The following is a 27,487-nucleotide window of genomic DNA, read 5'->3' as shown; positions in this document are numbered from 1 at the left end:
AAAGAAGATTTACCATTATTGTTTATTTTCTAAATATTTAATGAATGGCCTGGGACCTTCCTAAATTTCTGTTGTATCAAAGTCACTAATGATTGACAGAATGTTCAAAATGGAGAATCCAAACATGTGGCTTAAAATCACACAGTTGTCTCTCTTGCTTTTGATAGGCCCAGATATTTGAAGCAGTACTCTCAAAGTAAAAGACTTATAGCCTTGAGGCTGGAAAGATGAGTTCCTGGAGTATGGAGGAAGACTTAGAGCTTTTATTTATGTTAAATTTTTATGCCATCACTTAAAGATCTCTCTTTTAATGTTTAAAATATTCATTATATATTTCTCTAGTATTTTAGGTATAAGATTTCTAAATAAAAATTATATGTGTATGTTCAAAATTTATTTGAAGTGTGAATACTTCAAATATACTGTTGGAGTATGGAATTAAAAACTGGAGGGTGCCTGGGTGGAGAGCCTCTGCCTTCAGCTCAGGTCATGATCCCAATGTCCTGGGATCGAGCCCCGCATCAGGCTCTCTGCTCAGCAGGGAGCCTGCTTCCCCTTCTCTCTCTGCCTGCCTCTCTGCCTACTTGTGATCTCTCTCTCTCTCTGTCAAATAAGTAAATAAAATCTTTAAAAATAAAACAAAACTGGAGATCACTAATTTAAAGGAAAGCAATATATAAATATATCATATATATGATATATACATGGTAAGTGACATATTGATAATATGACAATATGTATCTCCTGTATTTATGAGTTTTTAGAAACAATAGTGATTGCTTTCTTTTTATACAAATTGCATTATGATATAATACACATTTTTGAAAACATATTGGCTTCTGGTGGTGAAGAATCTTCTGGTAGCTTCGGAATTCCGTCCAGCATTTTTAAGTTTGGCAAACAGGAAAACACTCTAAAGCAAAAGTTAAAAAAAAATAAGTAACTATACTGAACAAAAGCATTATTGATTAAGAGATGAGTGTCTATCATTTTATTCTTTTTTTTTAATCTTTACAATAGTGTTATAATAAAATACTCTATGTTCATTGAGCTGATCATGCTGCTGTAGCTTGTCCTCTTCGGGAGCTACCATATAGTTCTACAGATCATAATTATAGATCAGAGAAGTGGTGCTATGTACAGTCTGTTTTTATAAGAGAATTTCAGTCCCATTTTACAATGTTCTATAAAGGGGAAAAATGAAGGAATTTAGCCAAATAACCATGAGAGAAAGAATGAGATAATGATATGTGTGCACATTAGAAAGTTAAAAGTTTTTTTTTTTTTAAAGAAGTAAAGTTGTTTAGTGATAGTTAAGGAAGAATTCTGGCTCTAAGGCATAAGAGAAGAGGTGGGAAATAGTCTTGTCCTGAGTTATTTTCTCTTGATAGAGAGCATTTCTGAAGATCACATTTCAGATTTACACAGTCACTTCCAGGTTCAGGAAGGGGTCCCGCTCATCAGCCCAGTTAAACAGTCAAATGCCTAGCAGAATTATAAAGAAGTGTTTCCTTTCAAGTGGATGGTTTTTCTAGATACGGGAGTTCTGTGGGCTCAGACCAGAGGAAATGCATATTAGGACTTGCCCAGGATGAAAGATACCAGAACCTGTCAGTAGACATGCTATGTCAACTAATGGTGGTGTTGACCTCATTGGGTGCTCTCATTGGCCACATAATTTTCTTAACACTAATTACTTCCTAAACGTTATCTTATTTAATCCTCACACCAGTTCTGTCAGGTTTTTGTCCCCTGTTTTAAGTCATTTATCCAAGATCATAAAGCCTGTGGGGGACAGTACAAAGATGAAAATCTAAGCCTTCTGACCCTAATGTTCAGACTTAGCTGACAGGAAACCCTAGCTACTACTTTTCAAAAAGTCAAACTGTGGTGAACTCAGATCACATTGACTTCTGAAGAAGAGTGAAAGAGTTTGCCTATGGTTGTCCCAGGACATGGGGCTGCCTTCTACCTACTGGGACTTACGCTATGAGCTTTATCAGTAAGTTTTTTCTCTTTTGAACTGTGCTTTCTTCTTATTGGAGGATCTGAGACAAAGGAGGAAGGGAAAGACAGTCACAATTCTAGGTGACAATGACCAAGAAAGTCTTATACTTAAATAATTCTGATTATGATGTAAAGGGACACTGAAAGTCTGGCCCAAATCCTGGACACAGAGATACCCAGAGACAGAATGAAATCTGTTATAATCCTCAAAGTGTGGGTTTTGGCTAGGTGACTGAACCCAAATTTGGATGAACTTGGGAGTTCAGTTTGGTTTGGGCAGATCTTTCTGTTTAAAGTATCCCTGTACTATGCAAGTCAATACAATCTGGCTTTTTATAGCTTGAATGCCAGTCTGTATCCACCTTGGACTCAATCCAACAGAGTTAACATTAGAAAATAGAAGAGCCTCATTATATCCCTCATTCTCACATAACTCTATACCACATCATAAATTTTGAAGACAGATTTATAGTGAGACCTCAGGGCATATCAGATTTCAGACAGTTAATCTTAATTCTATTGTTGTAAGGCATCCTTTGAGGGGAAGCAAGTAACTGAATTGGGAGCAAAATAAAATTCCATGTATAAATTAACAAAACTAAAATGTAATACTAATCAATTTTCTTTATGACTAGAAAGGTGCCTTTTTATGAATGATGTTGAAATGTCCAGCTAAACCTCCTCTGACTATAAGAAATACAATTTTAAATTTCAAAATGTTATTATAGTTAAATCTTCGTTCAATTTTAAAGCAACTGTGCTGCTAGTTTTCACTTATGTAAAAGCAATTTGAGAATTTATTATCACAGAACATGAATTTTGCCTTCAGTCTATAGTCATGGGGGAGACAATGGCAGTAATAAGATTTATGTAGGAGCAACAGAGATTAGAATTCTTATTTTGACAATTTTTTGTTATACATCAGGGTTTAGAGTCTAATATTATCTAGGCCTCAGAATATGGTTGTTGTCATGGGAAAATGGCAGTTTGAGAAAGGAAGGTAGTGAGAACTAGGATTTTATTGAAGTCGAATGTAGATGAAGGACATAATCATAGACCAGGTACACACCTAGAGATGATCTAATCCTTTGTATGACAGATTCAAACTGAGACATGAGTTGACTTGTTATCTGGGGACAAATACAAGTTCTAAAACTCAGTGGCTTGTTTTTGCCCTTTAAATTCCCACAGGTGGTGTTGGGAATTAGCTAGGGAAGAAGGAATTTTCTGCATACCCCAAGGTATACATTGCATTATTACCATTAGGAATCTTCCAGTAGTGACAAAGAAATAAAATGGTTTATTCTTCACAGGCTTTCAAGGACCTTCAACCAGTGGGGTAGATTGAATCAGTCACTTCTTTGTATCCATTTAATTGTGCCCTTGTGGCCCAAAGGAATGAAAATAAAGTCAAAGAATAGTGGTGCCTGGGTGGCTTAGCTGTTTGAATATCCAGCTGTGGATTTTGGTTCAGATCATGACCTCAGGGTTATGAGATTGAGCGTGGCATCAGGCTTTGTGCCAGGTATCAAGCCTGCTTGGGATTCTCTCTCTCCCTTTTTTTCTTCCCCTCCCCTGATCACTCTTGCTCTCTCTCTCCCAACAAAACAAACAAAACAAACAAACAAAACCCAGAGAATAAACCATTTATAAAACTATCACTTGGACATTGATAGGAATCTGTACATAGAAATCTTTAAAAAAACATAATATCTATTAAACATTATGAGAGAAAACACATAGGATTTGAAAGTCTAAAATGAAGCATCTTTGTATATGTAAAGTTACATTATAAGAGAAGCCTACAATTTTAAAGCAATCATAAATTATCTGAGAGAAGAGTGTATTGTAGAATTTTTTTTAAAAAAGATCGGTTCAAAGTTCTTCAGGTGACATCAGAGGCATGAAATGCTGAAAGTATAGTAGATAGGATAAATATTTGCCAAGTAAATTTAAGTGCCAGGGAAACAGCCAGTCAAAGTATAACATTCAATGAAGAACATAGATGACAAAGATGTTTGGGGGCCTTACCGTTTCCGGTAATTTTGGTGAAACTCACAAGGGTTCCTCTTGAGCGTAAGGGATTCTAGTGGAGTGCAGCATAAACTTGAGAGCCCAGTCAGAGACTCAATGTGGTTTTCGGCCAAGGATAAATGCTGTATCTGAGGTATCTTTGGCAATTGTTTGAAAGATGTGAGATGGTTTTTGTTCATATTTAAAACCCTGCATCTGGATTAAAAATATAAACACCTTGTCATTTGTCTCCTGAAGAAGATGGTTGACTACTAAATCTTGGACAGGACTAGCATGCCTCATCTAGACCATAACCCCTCAAAGAAATGACAGTGATATTTTCTACAACTGTGGTTTATAAGAGAAATATTTATATCAAAATATGGAGAGAAAATAAGCTGAATATATGAGACTATAAGCTTGCTGAATACAGTCTGTTTTCTTTTCCAGGGTATACACTCAGTACTTGGCATGGTAGTTAGTCCATGGTGGGTTTGCAATATGTCTCAGATAAAGGAGTGAACGGCTGCTGTGAATGAGTGAATCTCAATGATCTAGTCGTTCACACAGACACATAACAACTTACGGAGAGTATTACCTCCAAGTAGTGAGATCTGTTCTTATTTTCCCTACTTAAATTCTAATTAAATTTCCCATACTTAAATTTTATATTGAAAAAATAATATTTTAAATTAGAAAAAGGAGGGGTGCCTGGGTGGCTCAGCGGGTTAAAGCCGCTGCCTTCGGCTCAGGTCATGATCTCGGGGTCCTGTGATCGAGTCCCGCATTGGGCTCTCTGCTCCGCAGGGAGCCTGCTTCCTCCTCTCTCTCTCTGCCTGCCTCTCTGCCTACTTGGGATCTCTCTCTGTCAAATAAATAAATAAAATCTTAAAAAAAAATTAGAAAAAGGAAAAAAAATCTGGTTATATATAAAAGAAAACTAAAAAGTATCCTTAGGAGAAGAAATGTGTGTTGGGCACTGAGGTTGAATACATTTTCCTGACATATCCTGCTTCTCAATATTTTTGCCTTAAAGCTCTAATTGTATAAGGCCATGCAAGTAGAGGAAATAATTCAAATCACTAATACATTGCCTTAAGGAAAAATTCTTTATGTATAAGCTGGGATTAAATACCATGAGAGAAACACAGGGAACTTATTTATGGCCTTGTACCCCACAAAGACACTTAGTAAATAATTATTGCTAATGGTAAAGATGGTGCTAAACAGAGAGAAAGAGCTTCCACACAACTCTATTAGAAAAATCCAGTTTGAATTCCCTACCCGACTGAATTGTAATTTTTTCACAACTCTTCATTTCCTTGTTTCCTTCCACTCTCTCTTCATATGGACATTTTGTACACTCCTAATCATACATTTGATAACTTTGGGGTTTTACTCTTTTCCAGGTTACACATAAGCTTTTTGGAGTACTTTAGTGTGACGATGATTTCTAATTGAAACCCCAGCCTAACTACGATTTCTAATTGAAACCCCAGCCTAAGCAGTTCCTCTGCGCCTCTTTCTGTCCTCTTGTGAAATCTGTTCTTTTCTTGTCTGCTAGTCATTCTCTCATTTTCAATGTATATCCACCCTGGGCTCTGAGATTCAGCCCATCACACATCCCCAATCTGCAGGATGTTAGGGGTGAAAAGCAGCAAACCAAGTGTGGTGTTTTTCCCTGGGGCAGAAAGCAGGAGGCCATGAATTAATACATCAACTTTTTTCTCTTTTGATACTTTGATTTGGCAGTTGTAAAATTTGAATTGCAATTACATAATTTGATATTATATAGTCTATTTCTATAGAAAGAAAAGCCAAAAAAGATATCAAGAGAACACTAAATCTGGGGCAAGTCTTTTCTTTAATGATTATGGTTTCTCTCTTTCTCTTTTTTATGTAATATATCAAAGATTTAGAGGTTTATTGATCTGGATCAGGTCAAGTTCAAATACTTCAAGTACACTATATTCTAGTTTAGTATTTCTAAAGTATGCCATGTGACTATTAAACATGTTTTTGTTGCATGTATATTTAAATATGTATTAGAAATATAATTAATGTTATCACCATCATATCCCTAGAAAAGAGTCTGGCAAAACAAAAACAGAAACAAAAACCTGAATAAATCAGTATCAACTACCAATGATTTTTATTTATAGTAGTGATATTAATTTTCTTTTGAGAATTTTTATTTCCATATTTAAAAATTTGTTATTTAAGAAGAACCTAAGTAGGGGCGCCTGGCTGGCTCAACTACTAGAGCATGCAACTCTTCATCTCGGGGTTGTGCTTAGTTTAAGACCCACATTAGGTGTAGAGTTTACTTAAAAAGAACACAAGTAAAGTCAAATGCTATGCAAGTCTATCTAAAATTTCAGAGGGGCTTTAGAAATGCCTGAAGATACCCAGGGACTTTGCATATTCTGACAACTCCTCCATCTCCTGACCGTTTCCCTCTCCCATGTGGCTGTGATGGTCTTTTTATCACCCAGGGATATGTGTTCCCAGCTCAGAGATGTAACTTAACCAGCTCTAGGATTTACCCTTCCTTCTTGTGTCTGCTTAATTTCCTTCATCTCCTACTTCTTGGCACTCTACCTACCCAGTGCGCCTAGTGCAGCAGACAGCAGCTCTCTAAGAAAAGAGTTCTCGCAATCATGAGCAAAAAGGCAGATTATCTTTAATGTCAGGAGTTTGGGATCTTTGGAAGACCAAAGAATCTATAGATATATTTTTAAAACTTTAATTTGTTTCTGTTGCTATTCTGATGGACTACCCTCACCTCAGAGAAACCAAGACTCTTGTCAGCTACCTGAAGTCTCATGGGTGCTCAACAAATATGACTAAAAATGTCTATGTTACAACAATTGTACTTATATAATGTAATTGCATTTTCCAGTGTACAATATAAGGGATGTGGCAAGCTTTTCTGCCAGTGTGATTCCCTCATACCAAACTACTCCTCTAAAAATTGATGATAATATTAATTTGGAAAGGAATAGATTTTTTTCCCCTCTAAAGTATGACATTTTGATGTATAAATTTACCTTTTTGCCTTGCTTGGGTATCACTTACCACTATTACCTTTAAGACTTGACCATTTGGCCATAGTAGGTGCAGAAAATCATCATATATGTCCAAATACCAAATATTTGACTTTAACTTAGTAACTAGACATGTTAAAGGGCAGGTACCTTGGCAATTTTGTGGCACTTAAGTCCACCAGTGAATTATCCACTAACCAGAGGGTTTCAACTCGAATTAGTCTTCTAAGAATCCTGTTAAAATTTGCAACTTGATAAGGGTCCCCCAAATCCTGAAATGAAAGGTTCAAATTCTGAAGGGAAAAATAAATAAAAAGAAAAAGCAAGTTCTTTGTCAACTTTTAAAAATAGTTATTAATTAAAATTGTGTTGTAGATGTTATTTAAACCAGTAGTTTTCCACCGTTTTTGGTGTGCACTCTAAAACACTCTCACATCCAGATACTCACAATTATGTAGCAGCAATTCATTCTCAAGGTAGGGGAGGTGAAAATCAGACCTGATTCTGATTACATACAAGGTTGGAAGTGGGGAAGGCAGGATCCTGAAACTGATTCTGAAATTTTCTAGGGGTAAAGAGTGGAAGGGATACAATTCTATTTTGGAATTACTGATTGAAATGATTAGTTATCCTTGGCCTCCTTGGAAATATGCAGAAATCACATTTAAAAAGATTTCACTCCCCCACCCCCGTGCTAACTTGTCTTCTGTGTATTATGAAAATTTTTGTTGTCCCCCTTTTCTTCTTAAAGAAAGTAAAAATGACACCTAATAATAATAATAGATTATTTTTAAAATAATAAGTAATATAAGTAGTTTAACAATAAATATTATTTATATACTTATATAATTTATATATTTATATGTTTAATAATAAGTAAAGAATAAATAATAATAAGTAGTATTACCTATGAAGTAATAAGTAATATTAATTATGAATGGAGATACCATCATTCAAAAGATCGAAGCTATTATTTTGTTTTAAAGTAGCTACAGATACATATGTGAAAATGACTTTACCATATTTAATAGACAGTGGATACTTTATTTTTGCTTTTAACGTCAGTCAGTTTTGATATAAAGGTAATTCAAGCCACTTTTGCTGGTAGCATTGGCCCTATAAACTCTATTCCTAAGAGTTAATCTATTTATTTCCAGAATTCTGCTACCAATCTGTCAAAAAAATTAACAAATAAAATGGCAATCCCCTTTTTAAAAAATTTGAATCAAAATAATTTAGTTTTAAAGGAATATAGATAACTCTATCTTTATAAAGATCATTAAGTTCTTGATATTTTTAGATACTAAACATAAACTTTGATACTTTAAGTTCCATTTTCCAAAAGGATAAAAGAAATAAAACTTAAGAAATGATAAGAGGTTATATTTGTCTCTATATTGAATGTCACCTCCTCAGAGAGGTTTTTCTTGGACAACTGTGTTCCAATTAAGTTTTCTAAGGTAGTTAGAATTTATTTAGCCGTTCTCTTAGTGTACAGTTATCTCAAGGCCAATTAAATTTTCTATGATAATTTATTAGGAAGGTTCCACTGGCTTTTATAATATATCCATAGTTTAAACAGCAGCTATAAAGAATGAATACGGGTATACAATGGAATTATTACCTCTGAAGATAGTTCTGGGGTGGAGGTCAACGTTTCAGGTACATTGCTTAAATTTTAAACAAATAAAATAGATGTATGGTTTAATTTTTAAGAGTAGAATGTGTCCACCCATTATATATGAAAATTTTAAATTAATTTTAAAAAGAAAAGAAAGCACCATGCAGGGGAAACAATATTCAATTTTTATATCTTCCACTACCAAGATGTATAACCTTTGGCAAATCATTTCTTTCTGGACTTCCCCTTCCTTTTTGAAAGGATGGGATTTAGAACAGACCCTCTCTGAAACTCCTAATTCCATAATTTTATAACATCTATGGTCAACCTATGAAGCAAAACTGGCTTCAAGAAGCCTCAGGGAGCAGGTTTTAAACTCAATCTATTTCTGGAAGAATTCCTAAATTCTTCATGTACACAATTTGATCACTCCAAAGACCAAAAATATTGGGGCACCTGGGTGGCCAATCCTTAAGCATCTCTTTGAAGTCATGATCCCAGGGTCCTGGGTTCGAGCCCTCCATCGGGCTCCCTGCTCGGCAGGAAGCCATCTTCTCCCTCTTCCACTCCCCCTTCTTATGTTCCCTCTCTCACTGTGTCTCTGTGTCAAATAAATAAAATCTTAAAAAACAAAAACAAAATATTGGCATCCCACTCTATTCCGAAGAGGTTGATTCACTCTTTTTTTGCCACCAACACATCCTTCCCGGTTACACCCTCAGGACTCTGCCTAACATGACCTGAGCCAGCTGGGATTAGAGGCTTGAAGAACTGCAGCGCCACTGCTTCGTAGTGCTCTGGCTGATGTAGGGAAAGGGCTGCATCAAAGCTAGCGGCTTGTTCAGCTGGGTGATTTTCAGCACCAACAAATCACAGCTCCTATTTTTACTGGTAAGAAGTTTTGTTTCTGGAGAGTTGTGTTCAGACCAGGCTGGCTGCTCCAGCTGTTCAAAGTTTTGGGCTGAATGCATTATTCAAGGTATTCTGGATTGCATCATAAAGTCTTTCACAAGGAATATTGTCCAACATTTGACACTTACTATTATCAAAAGGAACGATTGCTTTCTCAAGTATTTTAAACTTTTCCAAAGCTCAGCAATATTAGGATAAGATACAGGTCAGAAAATAAGTATCACGTCATGATGAAGAAGAGGTGAACAAAGAGATGGAGAACCCCAAACACGCTAGTTTTAGAGAAAATGGCGGAGGAATGCTTAGAGTTTTGATTTTGCCCTCAGAAGTGGAGGGGGGGGGAGTGTCGTAACTGAATCAATGAGAAAAAGAGACTTTTTTCCCATCTTTCAAGCTCTCACCGTGCAGTCCTCCCAATTTTCTTGTAGCCATGTTTCCCATTTGTTTTTTTCAAGGACTCTTTTCCCAGCAGGCCGGGTGCACTCCTCCTGTCTGAAGAGCAGCTCTTCTGTGGAGGGTCCTGGGCAAATACCACAAGGTGAGATCTAAGAAGTAGGTTTACAGTGGCAGGACTGACATCTTGCCTGATATTTGTCCAGTTGTTTTAAACTTCTGCTTGATATCAGGATTGAGGAGAACATGAGCTGGCCCATATAGTGTAAGCAATAGTGTAAGCAATAACAAAATAAGTCCAGTTTTAACCTATTAAATTATTTGGAGCACAGGTAGGTAAGAAAATCACCAAAAGAGTGACTTAGTCTTTATACAGTCTTCTCTTTGGGGATGTCACTTACGGCCTTCCCTCTCTTTTGTCTCTCAACTCAATTGGCCCCTTGGTTCCATCACTTTCCCCTTGAGAATCTGTCCCTCACTTTTGCCACGTTGGGACTCTCATAACTTCCTACCTGAACTAAAACTACTTTCTCTTGGATTGCCTTGTTTCCAGTGATCTCTCCTTCAATATAAATGATACACATGGCCATCCAGCTTTCCTAAAAAAACAGCTTTGCTTAAAATGTTTCAGAATTTCTCCCTGTCTACCAGTTCAGGGTGGAGAATCCTGGTTTGTCAAATAAGGTTTTCCACAATCTTATCTCAATCTCCATTTCCAAACTCATTTCCCACTATTTCCCAAACCTGTTGTCCTCCACATCAGGCTTGCACAGATTTCCATGGTTAGGGAAAGGAAAGCCTGTTTTCAGTCTAAGGTTGGGTGCTAGGTGGTTGGGTGACTCTGGATGACTAATTTTAATTTTCTGAGCTTTAGTTTTCCATGTCTGCAAAAATATAGGGAAGACTAAAATCAAGAGCCCAACATCAGCTGAATATGATGAGAAATTGTTTGAAGATCATAATGCTTTATAAAAATACTTACTTCCAATTTTACTAAAATGTATTTTTCTCTGAGAAAGTACAGCTCCATTGTATTACTCAATTACCTAAACTTTGGTCTGTTGTGATGTTAAGCGGGCCCCTCACAGCAATGCTAAGCTCAGTGATTTCAATTCCCTCCCAATTCCAGCATCCTGTGTTTCCATGAATCCTACCTGGTACCATTTGTGCACACTTCCCCCTCTCCATTTTTCTGGAGTGTGTGATTCTTAGTTCAGAGGTGAAAAGAAATTGTTATACTAAAGAAAAGGTTACTAAAGGCATCAGGAACAAAGACTTTTTGTGACAGTCTTGTCTGGTCTCTGATGGGAGATAATGAGTCCATTTGTGAAGGATTTATGGAAGGCAATAAAAGAGTCCGATGTTCCATTATTTTGATAGAAACATCAGTTCTTTCCTCAGACACAGGTAGAAGCTGAAATGCAACCTGACCTTTTGAGCATTTCTCTCATAATGAACTGTACTTGTCCACCAGGAAATCACATAACCCTGAAGTATACTAACCAGTTTACGAATAAAATATCTTTGGGTTAAGAAATTTTCTTCTTCATTGATTAGGCTGATTGGAATTAAAAGTCATAGAATTAGAAAAACTGGGCAATCATCTAATTGGGTAGAACTCAGGTTCTATTGTCTTTAATATGACCACCCCCAAATTTGGTAACTTGCTTTGTGCAGTAGATACCCCCAGAGTTATTAAACTCTGTCCTATATTGTTTGTTTGAGTTCTATTGATCTTCTGCTCTTTCAATTATTTTTTTTTTAAGCAGCTCTCAAAGATTTCTTTGAAGTTGGAAGCCAAAGGTCATTTCCACTGTGAGGAGTTATATTAAATTGGATTCTTTCTTTTTTAAACTCAGACATGGTTGATAATTGAAGATCTATCTTAGCAGTTGAGAAGTATAGTCTGGAATATCTGACAACCTTGGAATGTTGCCTTTCACCTGCTATCTCTGAATTTGTCCTTTATCCCCTCACTGGATTTGTAACTCAGCAGCAGTGACTATATTAACACTTGCTGAGGGATTTTCAAATAGAAAGCATCTATGGTTTAAAAGAACTCTGCCCAACTCTTGGCTCTTTTACGTCATTTAATTGGGAGGAGTTAAGTCAGTCTTGATCTGGCCATCAAAGCCTTAGGAAATTGCTGTTTATCACATACCAGATAACCTTTGTTCTCTTAAGTACACTTCCCAGATGCCCAACTGGGGCAACTGAGATGAACTGAAGTAGTTTTAATGGGTGTTTCAGGATCTAATCTAGAAGAAGGGTAATTATTATTAGAATCCTTTTGAGAAGTACTTGTTCTCCATCTCACACAAGCACACACAAAACTTAAAATGAAGGGCAATGAACAAGGGACATCTATTTTCTTCACAATTTGAGCTGATGGGATTTTCCAACGTTTTCTTTCCCCCAGATCATGCTCTATTCCTTTTACAACTAGTCACTTGCAAGAGATCGGGTGTTGCTAATGGTCTGGAAGGAAAATGTGCCTTATCTCTGCAGAGCGATGATGTCCTCTGCATGACTGGCCGCCGTGGTCCTTATATGGGGTTGGTTTTGTTGGCTGATGACTTCAGCACGTGAACTGGCACTTAATTCAGGAAAGAAGGGAGGCCACTGGACTCTCTTTACACATACTCGTTTTCAGTTTACTCCTACATCTTACTTATTTCTATCATCCCCCGATGTCTTCAGTTTGGCAGTTCTCTCTAAACTTCAACCCTCCAACCATGCTCAGAATATAATTTCTTTTTGCCTCATTGTAGCACAATCATCAAGCACCACCACACCTCGCATACACAGGCACATTCATACACACACACATACACACACAAGTGCCAATACCCTCAGTGTATCAATTTTTCACTTTCTATTCAAATTTCTTCCCTCCAAACTTCCTAAACTAGCATTTCTCATACTCTGGCCCTCGGGGCTCATCTGCAACAGAATTTCCTGTTAATTTTTTAAATTCTCAAATTCCTGGGCCCTATTCATACTAATTATATCAGATTCTTTGAGAGACAGTCCTGGAAATCTGTATTTTCCACAAGATTCTGGGTAATCTGTCCCAACACTAAAGTTTAAGGACCAGCTGAACCCTGCCCACTTTGGTCCCTGGTAAAACCATCTCTGTCTTTTTGCCTGTGAACTTCTTACTCATGTGACACACATGGCCTCTACTTCTTTTGGTCTCCTTTCTTCAAAATTCTCCATAATTTCTGGCCATTTGAAAAATATTCTCTCTTAGGTCCCCACAGGATAACTTGCATTTACCTCTAGTAGTACTGCCTACAAATATTTTAAAAATAGGAGTCAGTACTTATCTGCAAACAGAGCTAACAGAGTTAAAACACAAGAACATATTTTACTTAACATTTCAGAAAAGATGTTTTTTAAAGCTTCCTTTGTCAACTGAGTTTGAGTGAAAGAAGAAAAGCATTGTGTGGTAAGCACTGAGAGAGGGAAATGAGTAGGCAAATATATCTAAAGCAACTTTTTCTAAATCAATACTAAAATTGTACATTGTACAATGTAACTGCAAGTCTGCAAACACAGATGGCAGATAGCCAAGATATTTGATATTTTATAAAGACTAAATACTCACTGCAGCCAGAATTATGTCTAATATTATTTCATCAGCTTATGGGATATGCAAATGAGACATGAGAAATGTATGGTGCTTGTTCTTACATAATTTAGAATCTATTGAAAGCTACTTATAAAAATCAAACATTATGTATATAAGGGGCTATAGATAAGAGTTCTTCAAACTGTCACACTAGTATACTTATGAAATCTTATAGAATAAAAAGGAATAATAAAATATTGGTTTATTCTACTGAACTTAAAATGCTTAGTGAAAATATAAAATGAAACTATTTGCTTCATTTAGATGCCCATTTGGTGTTTTAAAAACAAATGATAGAATGAAATCAGGTTAAAATTATTCATCTAAGTGACAATGTAATTCATGATCATGAAATATTGTAAATATATGAAAATTCCAACAAAGATCATTGTTTAAACATATTTAATAATATCTATATGATAGAGAGATAAGCAACCTTTAAAAACTGCATTTTGAGTAATGTTTAATAACATGGAAGAAATGCTCACAAAAACAAGTTAAATGGGAAAACTCAAGAAACAAAATCATTTGTACAATTTTGTAAAGAAATATGTGTATGTACCTTTCAAAAAAAACTAAATGGAAACAAAAGTCACAGTGATTATTTCTGGATAGTTGAATTACAAGTTCTTTTTCATCTTTCTACAGCATTTAATACTGAACATTTATTATGTATATAATCAGATATGTGAATATGCTTTAAAGTGGCTTCACTAACTATATTAGTAATTCTATGGTCTTGAAAAGGGGAATTTTTCTATCTCCAAGGAATATCTTTTTCCCCCAAGTAATTTTTTAAGCCACAAATAAAATCTACTCAGAGTACATATACAAAGATACACACATTTGTTCTTTACCTTCTCTTACTCTTGGGCAACGCAGTTGACTTCCTTGAATGTCATGTTGTTCTACCTTGTGCCAAGTAAGGTACTTACAAGAGTCTGATGGAAGCTTTAAAATAAGAGAAGAGAAATAGCATCTGGCAATATGAGACTCATTTACTTTTATGTGTAAAAGTAATACAAATCATTGCCAAACATTCAGCCAAATTAAACTCCAAGTACCTAACCGTGTCCTCATAGAAGTCACTTTAGTTCATTCTAAGTTATATTTGATGGTAAATGACAAAAGAAATAGATAAGTGTACACATTCATGAATCCACTTTATACCACCTCTGATAAATCATCCTTTAATATTTATTGAATGGTTTTTAGGGGCTACAGGTAACATTTCTTTATACTGTTACACTAGTACATTTATAAAATCTGATAGGATGCAAAGTAATAGTACAATGTTGATTTAGCCTACCAAATTTAAATGCTTAGTAAAACTATAAAATGAAACTATCTGGTTTACTTAGATTGAGAAACCTCATTCCATTTTCTGTCTTATAACAGTTCTAATTGTTGAAGATTTCTTTAAAAATATTATTATTTATTTATTTATTTATTTGACAGAGAGAGATCACAAGTAGGCAGAGAGGCAGGCAGAGAAAGAGGAGGAAGCAGGCTCCCCGCTGAGCAGAGAGCCCAATGCAGGGCTCAATCCCAGTACCCTGAGATCACGACCTGAGCAGAAGGCAGAGGCTCAACCCACTGAGCCACCCAGGCACCCCTGTTGAAGATTCTTTATTGTATGGGCCCCCAAGCTTCTTTAACTATCTCCAGTTGTGAAAGTTCTGCCTTTTGAGGCTACGCAGAAGCCACATGTGACTATGATGTTGTTTGTAGCATTTGCCATCTTTTCCCTAAGTCATATAATTCTTGCTCATGGATCATGATCTACAGATTATTAACTATCCAACAAGAACATACGATTCTCCTTGGGAAGAGTTCCAGTTTATTGACATTCCTCTTAAAATGCGTAGCCAGTATGAATGAAATATTTCAGGTGTGGTCATCTTTCTTGTTCTAGACAGTAAGTATATTACTGACCAGAATGTGTGCAAGACCATATTTAGGGCAATTTTATATTATTTACTATGATTGAGGTTGTAGTCAATCAAAATTCCCTGAAACTTATATAGCTTATGATAGTTTCAAGGTTAACACAAACAAAAGGTGTATTACTCAGAAAAGAGCATTATGTTAAATATACCACAGATTCAATCTTCAGTTAGCCAGTGGTATGCACATAAACAAAGAGACCCAGAATATTTGATATAAAGAAATGTCATTAGAGTATTCAGAACCAATGCTTTCGTCTCACAGAGCAGCATTTCACATAGCTTATGATTTGCTTAAGCTGTAAATTTGTGTGACTAATACTAACATAAAAACATTTCCACCACTGAATAAGCTTATGAGGCTCTGGATTAAACTGAGTTAAGTGTTTCTCTTTGCTACCAGACTCCACAGAGCCTTTCTATATATATATATAAATACATTATGAGTCTAGACTCACAAAGTGTTCCCCTGGACTTTTAAATCATAGAAACCTTTATTCTTGGAGTAGCACATGGGTCTCATGCATTTTATGAAGCAGAGTTTAGAACATGCTGATTCAAAATAAATTGAAAAGTGGTGGCTTTTTAATAATAATTATTTTTTATTTTTGATCTTCATTGCCTAATCACTGAATGACCATGGTGATTCTAGTAAATATGTCAATGTCTCCATTTAAAGAATAGAACTAGTAGCAAACTAGTTGGTATTAAAAAAGCAACATGAAAAAAGCTAGTTAGCACTTGAGCAATTTGTTGAGAAAATCTGAGGATTTGCTAACATGCTTTCAAGGAATTTATGCATTCTTTAGAAATAATCTTTAAAAAACCCAGAAGCACAATTTTTAGGTTATTGAGGAATGTGGTCCCTGGACTATTCTTGGTCATTCAGTTCACATGTTTATGGAAGCTTTTTTCCCAACTTCCAGTGTGCTTTTGGATTTTTCTTTTCTTGCTTCTATCATAGAACATAAATTTCTTAGAAGTTAAATTCCCTAGGGTTGCCACACCCCATTGCCTTTTTGTGTCATTTCATGAGGATCTTACTGGGAAAAAAAGAACCTAAGCTAAAGCTGTGTTTGAGAAGAAAGTTTCCATTTTTCAACCACCATCTAATTTTGTACAAAACGCTGTTTGCTTTTTGAAGGAGGTATGCGGTTGACTTCACAACTCCTGACCTTGTAGGAAAATGAGGCATTACATTTCTTTGTTTATATTTCTGTAAGGTTGTCAGTGTGCTGCAGCTGAGTGACTGTTGCTTCCTCCTAAAGGAATAGTGATTATTTGTGTCTTTTTGTTTTTCCTTTTTTATTTCTGAAGGACCAAGTAATTAATCCATTGGTTCAATAAATATATTCAAATTTGGTATGTTTCATTTCATTTCATTTCATTTGTTCAAAAATCCATACTGTACCCTGCTGTGTATCAGGCACCAGGGATATGAAGTTAAATAAAGTATGGCATTTGTGCTTGAAAACTCATTTTCTGTAATTTGGGAGGCAGGTATTTGAGTAACTCATCTGGAGCCAGTGGGATAGGTGAAACAATGGTGAGTAAAGGAAAGGAGGGAAAAGCACAGGTGGTTACAGAAAAGTCTTGGAAGTGGGGAGTTTGGAAGGAAAAATTTTTATCTTGTGGACAAAGGACATTCCAGAAAGAAAGGAGACAAATCTTAGACTGAAAGGAGAATTCAAACTGAGCAGGGGGAAAGGAAAGCAGTATGCCATTCTATTCTGGGGTTCACTACCTTTTCTCTTCCTCTCTACTATTGTCTTCCTTCCTCCATTCCAGCACCTTCTTTCTGTCTCCTCTCTGAGTTGGTACTAAAAGTATCAAACTTTCATTCCTCCCCAATTACAAGGGTAAATTTCAGAAGTTAAACACTTAATTAAAAAATGTTCAATGTAGGGGCACCTGGGTGGCTCAGTGGGTTGAGCCTCTGCCTTCGGCTCGGGTCATGATCTCAGGGTCCTGGGATCGAGTCCCGCATCGGGCTCTCTGCTCAGTGGGGAGCCTGCTTCTCTCTCTCTCTCTCTCTCTCTCTCTCTCTCTCTCGGGCTGCCTCTCTGTCTACTTGTGATTTCTCTCTGTCAAATTAATAAATAAAATCTTTAAAAAAAAATGTTCAATGTAACATGAAGTACATTTTATAAACTTAGTCTTAGGTAAAGAGCTAATTAAACATATTTACCGGGGATGATATTCCAGAATCCGAATGTGGATGAAGTGTTCTGTTCCTTGACAGAGCTGACCAAGTGTGTGACTCACTGGGACCAGAGCAGTACGATGAACTAGACGGGAAAATCTGACTGCTTGAGTTTCGACCTGAGGAGCTAAGTGAAAGAAAATGCTCAAAGTGTTTGTGTGTCTCTTTTAAATTTTTTAACTGGAAATATCTCCGTGTATAACAGCAATAGCAACACAACGTAAGCACCAGCTTTTCCATTTAAAGGATAAATGATGTCCTAGAAATTTATCTAGCTCTCAGAAGGACTTTGACATCTTGTTTCAGTCCTAAGCATACTTTTGTGGCTAACAGTTAAGTCAAATTCTCCCCAAAGGAAAGAGGGTCTAGGTGGACTGCATGTGCTAGAGAGGTAAATCTAATGGTACACACAAATGCACATGCAAGCTTCTAAGATATGAATGAGGAGGTCAGCCTTCCTAGGAAAATACGATTCTTAGTGGAGCTCCAGCAGCTGATCTGCACAGGGAAACATCCTTAAACTCTTGATTGGTTTCCTTATTAATCTGGCCCTTACCTTTTCCCTGAAATTTCCCCCAGACCTCTTATATTTCCACAAATTGGTGGCAAACAAATTAAAAAGTCAGTTTCTTTAATTAGTTTTACTCACTTTGGAAGACTATTCAAGCATTTCACTTAGCAACACCCCACTGCTCTCTGTATCCTATTTTTATGCCACTGAGATATAAAAGTGTCTTTTCTACTCTCCTAGTAATTCTCTGGTTTATTATTCATAGTTTTTCTTAGAGTTTTCCATATCTCTTCAGTATTAGCTACAAGTTTCTATTTCTGTAATTGGTGCTGTATATTCTTTTAAGCCAATTTTTAAATAATTTCTAAATATTGCTTTTTCATGTTAAGTAAAACTAGACATCATATCTCTCTTTATTTCTGGCCTCTTTTTTACTCTTGGTAAAAAATTTGCAGGTTCCAAGAATCTTAAGAGATGAACTTCTATATTTTATGGCACAATTATTGTGCCTCTGTAGCAATTTTGCTTAAAAGATACCACACGTCTCTTGTATATGAGGTTGCCTTCATAAAGTAAAACATAGAAATATCTTTTATTTTTCATGGATTAACTGAGCTGATACAGTAGAAGAGCATAGCCAATACATCATATTTAAAAAATAGCACTATTGTGTCATTAAAAAAATAAGACAACTTATCCTATTATTAAAGAGAAAATTATTCCTCCATCTGCAACTAAAGAACAAATCAAGAATTCAGTCTTAATGTTGTGAAAAAGTCAGAAAGTGTTTATCTTGGGGCGCCTGGGTGGCTTAGTCGTTAAGCGTCTGCCTTTGGCTCAGATCATGATCCCAGTGTCCTGGAATGGAGCCCTGCATTGGGTTCCCTGCTCTGCTCCCTCTCCCACTCTTCCTGCTTGTGTTCCCTCTCTCACTATCCTTCTCTGTCAAATGAATAAATAAATTCTTTAAAAAAATGTATCTCTTTCATATCTTTCCCACTTGAGCAATTCATAGTTTGGATATTGTTGATTGAAATTCCCAAAGTGTATCTTGCCACTGAAACAAATTAACAAATATTAGAAGAATAACAGCAAATTATGTGAAATTAATTATTCCCTGAGACAGGTATATCCCATGATCAATAACTGGAGTTTGGACCAATAATCAGGGAAAAAAAATGGGGAGAAAACGGAATAATATATTGGGATAAACAGAGGATGAAAGTTTAGCTGACTTTTTGGCTCATTTGTCTTCATTAAAACATGCTAGGTATTTTCTGCCAAAATGAAGTCAGGAAACTAGATAATGGATGTGGCTGACTCATCAGTGACTGTCATCTTGTTACTCTAAACTCTGGTAACAGTTTCACAGTGGTAATAAAATAATATAGATATTTCCTTCTCTCTTGTTTTTTTTTTAATCTGAAGTCTGAGAAATGGTGATAGTTCGCTTATATAGTCTTTCTAGAGAAAGCACAGGGGACACACAGTAAAGTCACATAATTAAAGGATTGGACAAGAGAGATCCAGTTGATTAGGTTTTTACTATACTTTTCTTGTGCGGTACTACAGACTTAGTACAACCATATCAAGTGAAATTCAGTTTAATAGTAACTGAAAATTATCATCTTAGTTTACATTAGATTATTTGGGGATTTAAACTAGAAGACCTTGGGGTGCCTGGGTGGCTCAGTGGTTTAAAGCCTCTGCCTTTGGCTCGGGTCATGATCCCAGGGTCCTGGGATCGAGCCCCACATTGGGGGTCTCTACTCAGTGGGGAGCCTGCTTCCCCCTCTCTTTGCTTCCCTCTCAGCCTGCATGTGATCTCTGTCTGTCATATAAATAAATAAAATCTTTTAATAAATAAATAAATAAATAAATAAACTAGAAGACCTCTTTATGCCATTATCCTGGTTAATACTAGATATTTATTAGTAAGAGAAGGTAATTAAAACTTGGTAACACATATAAATAGGCTGTTAACATCCCCAGTCTCTCTCTCTTTCTCTCTGTCTTGTCTTTTCTTCCCCAGAATGAACTGAAGTACGGTCAAGAGTTTCATCCCCAGGTAGGTTATCTGAAAGATGCTAACCAATAGATGACTAGCCTGATTGTCTTTCAGTGTGAGATCTTTCCTTAGGTTTCAAAGTCTAGTTGCTATGCTTCACATTCTCATTTAGTCCCAGGCACCATACCAGAGTGCTGTGTCTGAAGGGCAGTGTGATGGAATCTTGTGGTAGAAACCATAGGGACATTCTCTAAATCTTCTTTGTTCTATTTCTTCTGTCTTCTATTTTTTTTTTAAGATTTTATTGATTTATTTGACAGAGAAAGAGCAAAAACACAAACAGGGTGAGCTACAGCTAGAGAAAGAGGGAGAAGCAGACTCCCTGCTAAGCAAGGAGCCCGATGTGGGTCTCAATCCCAGGATCCTGAGTCAAAGGCAGTTGCTTAATTAACTGAACCACCCTGGCGCCCCTCTGACTTCAATTTCAAATAAAATTTCTCTTTGGTCTGCCTTTTTGGGAGAAATCTAAGCAAAATAAGATTTTTGAGTCTTTAGTTTATAAAAGGGGGGGCATCTTTCAGATTATGTAACTAACTCAGACTTCCACTTCATCCGCAACTGTCTTAATGTACATGTCACTGAAGTCACAACTGTGACTTCCTAGCTGCAAGTGCTAGGAATCTGAGGGACAGACACTGCTGGTACCTCATGCAAGGAATTTAACATCTCTAATGGCAGTTCCTTATCTTTAATATTCAGCACATGATAGAGATTCTGACTGATAGGGATTTTTGTTTGTTTTGTAACATTATTGCTGTCATGGCAACTACCATTATTTACAAATACAATGATTTTGTAGTTCATAATCATTAAGCATTTGCTAAGGACACCTGGGTGGCTTAGTTGGTTGAGCATCAGATGCTTGGTTTCGGCTCAGGTCGTGATCTCAGAGTTGTAAGATGGAGCCTTGTGTCGGGCTCTGTGCTCAGTGGGAGTCTGCTTGGGATTCTCTCTCCCCCTACCCCCTCCTCCCATTCTGTCTCTCTCCCTTTTTCTCTCAAATAAATAAATAAAATCTTAAAACAAAGTTTTTAAAAAAGCACTTGCTAAAAGCTGGAGAGTATACCAAGGACTTTGCATGGATTAATTCAATTTATGCATCACAGCCACCAAATGAAGTGCTGATTATTTTGATGAACACTGTTATTTTGTTTATACTGTTGTAACATAATAAACATTCTTATTTTATAGATGAAGAAGCTGAGGCACAGAGAGATGGTATAACCTGCTCAAGGCACATGAATAAATGACTAAGGGCTCTTAACCACTTGGATTCAAGTTAGATTCATATAAGCTATTGTGATTCTTTAAATAACTGTAAAGCTCTGTCATTATTAGAGTGCAGTTGTTATGAGGGAAAATCATTAATACTGATTTTCTTATTCCAATTGCCACTTAACTACATATAAATAATTGTACTAGTTAATAGAACATGTAAATCTGAGCAGCTATTATTTACTGAAAACAAAAGTTAAGCCTCACATAGTAGAACCTATGAGAACAGCATTCCAGATACCATCAAGCTATTTTTAAAACCCTCTCCTATTTCCCCTCCACAAAAGAAAATAAAACCAGACACATGCAGTTTAGTTGGTATATTGGTTTACTCATTTTTAATCTTTCCGCCTGCAGTGAACAAACAGTTATCATAAATTACAGATCTAAGCCCTTATGAAAGAGAAATTAATTTTATTAATGCTCCAATATAAAGCTGCCACGGAGAAGATGCCATGGCTAAAACTGTACAGCATTTGTCAGCAGTGATTTATAGTGTCTTTAAAATAGGTGGCATTATCTGAATTGGCCATCTATTCTTGGTTTTAAAAAGTACAGAATGGCCAACGAGAAGGAATCAGGTGAGCTGAGACTGCTGGATAAAAAGTAACAATAATGTAACTTATCAACTCACGAGCACCTTTCATCTGAAGACTGCAACATCCTTTACAGTCATGAATTTATACACCTCATAAATTGTTGGCCACAATGGGTGCTGTTTAATTAAAGTGTCAAGTTGGTGATTATGTAACTTTGTAAGTCGAGTGAAGGAGGAAGTGGCAGATGGTCTCATTTCTGAGGAGAAACTGAGCTCCTGCCTAGAAAGACTGTTGGGCAGCCATCATACAACAGCCCAGGGGACTCCTTTCGGACATCTAGGAATGTCAGAATTGTATTCATATGATTCCATTTTTAAGCATTCCATTTATACTTATTGCTGCTCACGAGAAGTTTGTATTTAGGAAGGAAGGAAAAAAGCTCAAGGTTATTGTTCAGTTAGCCAAGGTCACTTTTCCCAAATCTTCAAATTCCCCCTCTCTCTCCCTTAAAAGTATTGAGGTTCTCCAGTCTTGTGAGATCTTGTTAAAACCAGGCACTTCGGAAGTAAACACTAGAAGAAAATTGCCATGGACTCTAGAGCGTTAATTTTGGATGAAAGGAGGTATTATTTTAGCCTTTCTTATGTCTTTGATCATTCTTTCTTTTTTTTTTTAAATTTATTTAAATCCAGAATCCTATGCTCTCTCTGCCTGTATTTTACCCATTTGTAATATGGGAATGATTGTACATCTCTACATAGTAGAGATGGTGGTGAGATAATAGAAATACTCTGGGGGCACCTGCGTGGCTCGGTCGCTTAGGCATCTGCCTTTGGCCTAGGTCATGACCTCCAGGTCCTGGAATAAAACCCCACAGAGGCCTCCCAGCTCAGAGGGGAGTCTGCTTCTCTCTCTCTCACTCTATCTCTCCCCCTGCTTGTGCTCTCTCTCTCAAATAAATAAATAAAGTCTTAAAAAAAAAAAAGGAAATACTCTGAATGGGGTTCTTGTAAAGTCAGGAGGAAATCTTGATATGTCTTCATTTCTGAAATGGCAAGTCGGATATACCAGGTTTTTAAATTTCTGATGCCTCGAAATGAAGTTTGTGACCCATTAACTGAGTAAATAGTAAGATACCAATAAAATGTAGGGGCGGAATGCTTTTCCCTTCTTCTCTTGTAGGTTCTTTGGCTGATCTTAAGTTAAGTTGACATAAGAACAAATGTAATTTCATGTGTGTGGGAGCCCATGAAAATGTGATAAAGAAATGACATGAGGGCAGCTTTATACCTCCTAGACCAAGAAATAATAAATTTTTGAAGACTGACAATTTAAAGAAGTTTAGGCTTGGAGTAGGAAATAATTGTTTATACACGTTTCTTGGCCCTGAATTCCCCATCTCTGGTGATAACAATGCCTTCCATCCTCCTGATACAGGGAGGGTAACTTCACGTGGGAGATTTATTTCCTGCTTTCAGGAAGACAGAGGAGGATCAGAATGTCCTTCTTACACTAGCTGTTTCTTAACTAATTTTATTCAAAATATTCATTATGATGAAGTAGCATATTTTGGATGGCATATTCTTCTCCCCCCTTCCGTGTTGTTCCAAAAAACTATGTGTTTTATAGATATTCCAAAAATCCTTCAGATAAATCTTAAATTACTTAGATTGTTGATTCTAAAACCATAAAACAATGTATTTTGAAAAAAGCACAACTAGAATTGTCATTTATCTTCTTTCTGAATGAGTCAGATAATTTTATGTGAACTTAAAATCTGTGAATTTTTCAGTTTTTTATGGGGTGCATTTTCATTCTGCTCTTTAGTTCTATGAGCATTCTTATAGAAACAAACAAGCCCCCAAATTAAGGTACAACAAAAGTAAAAGAACAAACATCTATCGGACATCTCCAGAGGGAAAGCTTATAAACTTCAGTAACCAGTAGCAGGTTCACTGACATTTATAGAAGTATAAATATATTTAAATGCCAGAAACAATGAAGAGAAAGAGATTGAGACACCTCAATGTTCCCTTTACAAGATGATACTTAGAAATTTTGAGAACTTTATTATAACCACATATATAGCTATATATATGTGCTACTTAGGTTTTCAATGCTTGAAGAATTTTTTACCACACTATATGCTATTGTAATAGAAAATTCAACCACATACAAAACACTACAAGAGAGAATAGACACACTACAGGATAATAAGTGATTAAGGTGGATATTGTGAACAGAGATAAATCTATGACATCCCAAATGAAACCAACTGTATATGGGGAAGGTAGTATGAATAAGACTTCTGTCTTGTGATGTGCAGAAATGTGATTGAACAAATACTAGCACACAGAAATTTTTTTTTTTTGCTTTCTTTTTTCCCTTTCTCCCAAACTACCTACTTTCATTCCTCCCTTCCTTCCTTCCTTCCTTCTTCCTTCAAAATTTAAAGATTAAAGTTTACCTTGTAATTTGGACATCACTTTTTATACCATGTCTAAAATAATTTTATAGATATTTACTCATTTAAAAATAATAATATTGATCATAAATGCCATTTTATACAGAGATCACAAATAAGTCTCCTCTGGTATTGTGTATTAAAGGGTGTCAGCAAGCAGGGAAAAATTAAGTGTTTAAGTCTCCACAGAATTTCTTACCCTGCTAAAAATGATTATTTCACATGTCCATGTCTCCAAATTATGACAGTTTTTAACATTAACATTAACCACATTGAGGCACTGTTTGAGATATACACAGCTTGCTAACAAAAACAAAACTTTAGTAAGGGAACTGTTTTGGTCTCTAAACCCCACACCTGAGCCTGATTCCTCTCTTAGCTGTAGGCAGTGTATGGAAGCTATCAGTAAGTTCCACGTACTCACATGAAACCTCAATGTACATATACCTGAGAACTGAAGGTGCAAATGTCATTTTTTGAAAGATGAGAGCCAAATCACACATCAATGTAAAGATAAAAATGAATTCAAGAAACTTGAAAACCTTCTAATTGTATAGTGTCTAATAATTGGTATGTTTTGAGAAATGTTTACAAAACAGCTATGCAATTTGAAAGTGAGGAAATAAGGATTGGGTTTTGGCCCCTTAATCTGATTCATGGCTTTATTGAGCTAGTAAAAGTCCTGTTTCTGTGGTAGTAATTTTATTTAAATTTGTTTAGTTAATAGGTGTTAACTAATATTCACTAATAACTAATAGATGTTACCCTAACAGCTCTTTATTTTCAATCTTCTTGCCTCTTTCTCCTGCAGCTCATGCGCGCTCTCCCAAAGAGCCCTGTGTATTTATAGACATACCATCGGCTGGAACAGTTAGAACCACCTCTCTCTGCCACAGTGATCAACTGAATTGCATTTGTAAATAGTTGCATGGTGTTAGGAGAGAGGGTGTCAGTAGGGTTTGCCTCTCTCTCAAAGCGATCATCATCAGTAATACAGGTTGCACGACTTTATATTTTTAAATGAAATGTAATCCAGTAACCCTATATGTTTGTTTTCTCTCAAGTAATGTATAAAGTTCCTTGCAACACGTTTTTCTTACCTTTCGGACATGTCTTGCTGGTACATAAAGTTCCTCTGGCCTTCATAAAGCTATTTTTCCAAAGACATTTTTCATCATGTTCCCAGGAGGGGATATGAGATTGTCCACCAAGAATCTGTTGCCTCTTTGGGGGAGTCTTTAGTGTATTCACTGTGACCGAGGAAACAAGCTGTTACCTAGCAACCTGGCCTTTCAGAAGGTATTGTTACCAATCTCTTAGAGCTCATCAAAGGAATTCTTGTGCTACTGGAGCAGCATAACAGTGGGCATTGTTTCCAGGGAGTTGTCTACACTGTGGTATAACTGAACCTTGACTACAGAAACATAAATGGTAGCAGAGAGAACAAACCTCTATAGATCCCTGAAAACTTTGCTGCCTTCAGTTCCATTATTTCTTGAATTGTTTGCATCCAGCGTGGGTTTATCCGAAGTGGTACTTGTACAATAGATCCCTCAGTATTTGGTTTTTTTGCTTCTCTTCTGTAGTTTCAGAACTAGCAGAAGGAGCAAAAGGTAAGTTACCTAACTCCTGCTTGAACCTTGCTGAGATAAAACACCTTTGAATCGAAGACAGAATTGTTCACGAAAAAGAATAAAAGATTAATAGTACATTTTTATTTCAAACCAAATATTTGCAACTTTTCACGGAAGAGAGGAGAAAGTATTATATTACATTCATTGATTGCTCCAACCAATTTGTTTAGAGCGTCTACTATGAGTATAGTAGGGAACACCATGAATTTTTAACTTTATGAGCCAATAAAAGTTCTCTCAATCCTTCCCCAGAATAGAAAAATGTTAGCCGTGTTTTTGAAAACCGAGAATTTGTTGTTTGCCAAAAGCACAGTAAACACTTCCATAGTCTTTCCTGCTTCAGAGAACAAGATATTCAGGAAATGATTTCATTCAAAACCTTGTTTCAAAAGAAGATATTTGGGATGTCTTGGAAAAAACACCCATGTTTACATTTTCATTCCCTTTCTTCATGCGGCAATAATCCTTCCATAGACTGAAAATGTTTAAGTAATCTTATGAATGTGTTTGATATCAAAAGAATGAAAACATATTCTCCTCCGCATTAAATTTCTGTTAGAACTTCAATTTTACATTCCAAATGCTTTAGGTTCAAACCTAGCATAGCAACCTTCCAAGTTAAAAAAAAAAAAAAAAGTTTAACACTTTTGATAAAGATCCAGATATTGATTTGTTTTTATCCTAGTTAATATAGTTTTTAAGGGACTATCAAATATCTTAAATATTATATCTTGTTTGTTTGTTTGTTTTTTGCTTGTTTTTTTCCATGAGAGGGGTAGAGATGCCAAATGTCAGGGCATCTCTTTTACCCTTGACTTTTCTAAGCATCCTTGGAATTTCCCCAAATCAACATTGTAGATCAATATTATCCAAAAATGAATTAATTAAGATAAGTAAATCACAACCAGTCCTCATTTATCTTTTTAGCTTTATAGCCCATAGTAATTACTCTGTTCTTCTACTGCCTCAGGCAAAAACTATGTAATACCCCAGTGATTTATTTCTGACTTTGTCAGAATCCCTGGACCCTTTCTCTCCCCCAGTCTCCCAGATGATTCTCATACAGTCTCCTCTCTCTTCTATCTCATCCTCTTTGACCCATTTTTATTCTCACTGGAACAATCAGAAAAGAATCTCTGCTGGGCACCATCATCCATTCATCCACCAATTCACACTTACCTGCCCATTTGCTCTGCTTTCCCCACGTTAAGAGTTAGGAC

At 36.2% G+C, this 27,487-nt stretch overlaps 1 protein-coding gene and 1 long non-coding RNA gene across 4 annotated transcripts in view; one reads left to right on the top strand and one right to left on the bottom strand.

Moving 5' to 3' along the window:
• Window positions 1-27,487, top strand: part of LOC123394408 — a 120,343-nt gene that overhangs the window by 15,762 nt on the left and 77,094 nt on the right. The window lies entirely within an intron of this gene.
• Window positions 630-25,892, bottom strand: LOC101681441 (protein phosphatase 1 regulatory subunit 7). Of its 2 annotated transcripts, none has more exons than XM_004756517.3 (7): window positions 25,734-25,892; window positions 17,762-17,903; window positions 14,485-14,578; window positions 10,002-10,120; window positions 7,218-7,360; window positions 4,039-4,236; window positions 630-913 (listed from the first exon to the last, which is right to left on the bottom strand). In XM_004756517.3, the coding sequence occupies exons 1-7, from the start codon at window positions 25,757-25,759 to the stop codon at window positions 802-804; spliced, it is 834 nt and encodes a 277-aa protein (XP_004756574.1). In that variant the 5' UTR covers window positions 25,760-25,892; the 3' UTR covers window positions 630-801. The 2 variants fall into 2 exon arrangements, with proteins under 2 accessions (XP_004756574.1, XP_004756575.1); XM_004756518.3 differs by having other exon boundaries at window positions 631-913; window positions 7,218-7,339.

Source organism: Mustela putorius, unplaced genomic scaffold, assembly GCF_011764305.1.
Source record: "Mustela putorius furo isolate JIRA1106 unplaced genomic scaffold, ASM1176430v1.1 tig00003834_pilon_pilon_pilon, whole genome shotgun sequence".
NCBI classification, from domain to species: domain Eukaryota; kingdom Metazoa; phylum Chordata; class Mammalia; order Carnivora; family Mustelidae; genus Mustela; species Mustela putorius.
Note: the sequence above shows the minus strand (reverse complement) of the source record. Positions and strands in the feature narration are given on the sequence as shown.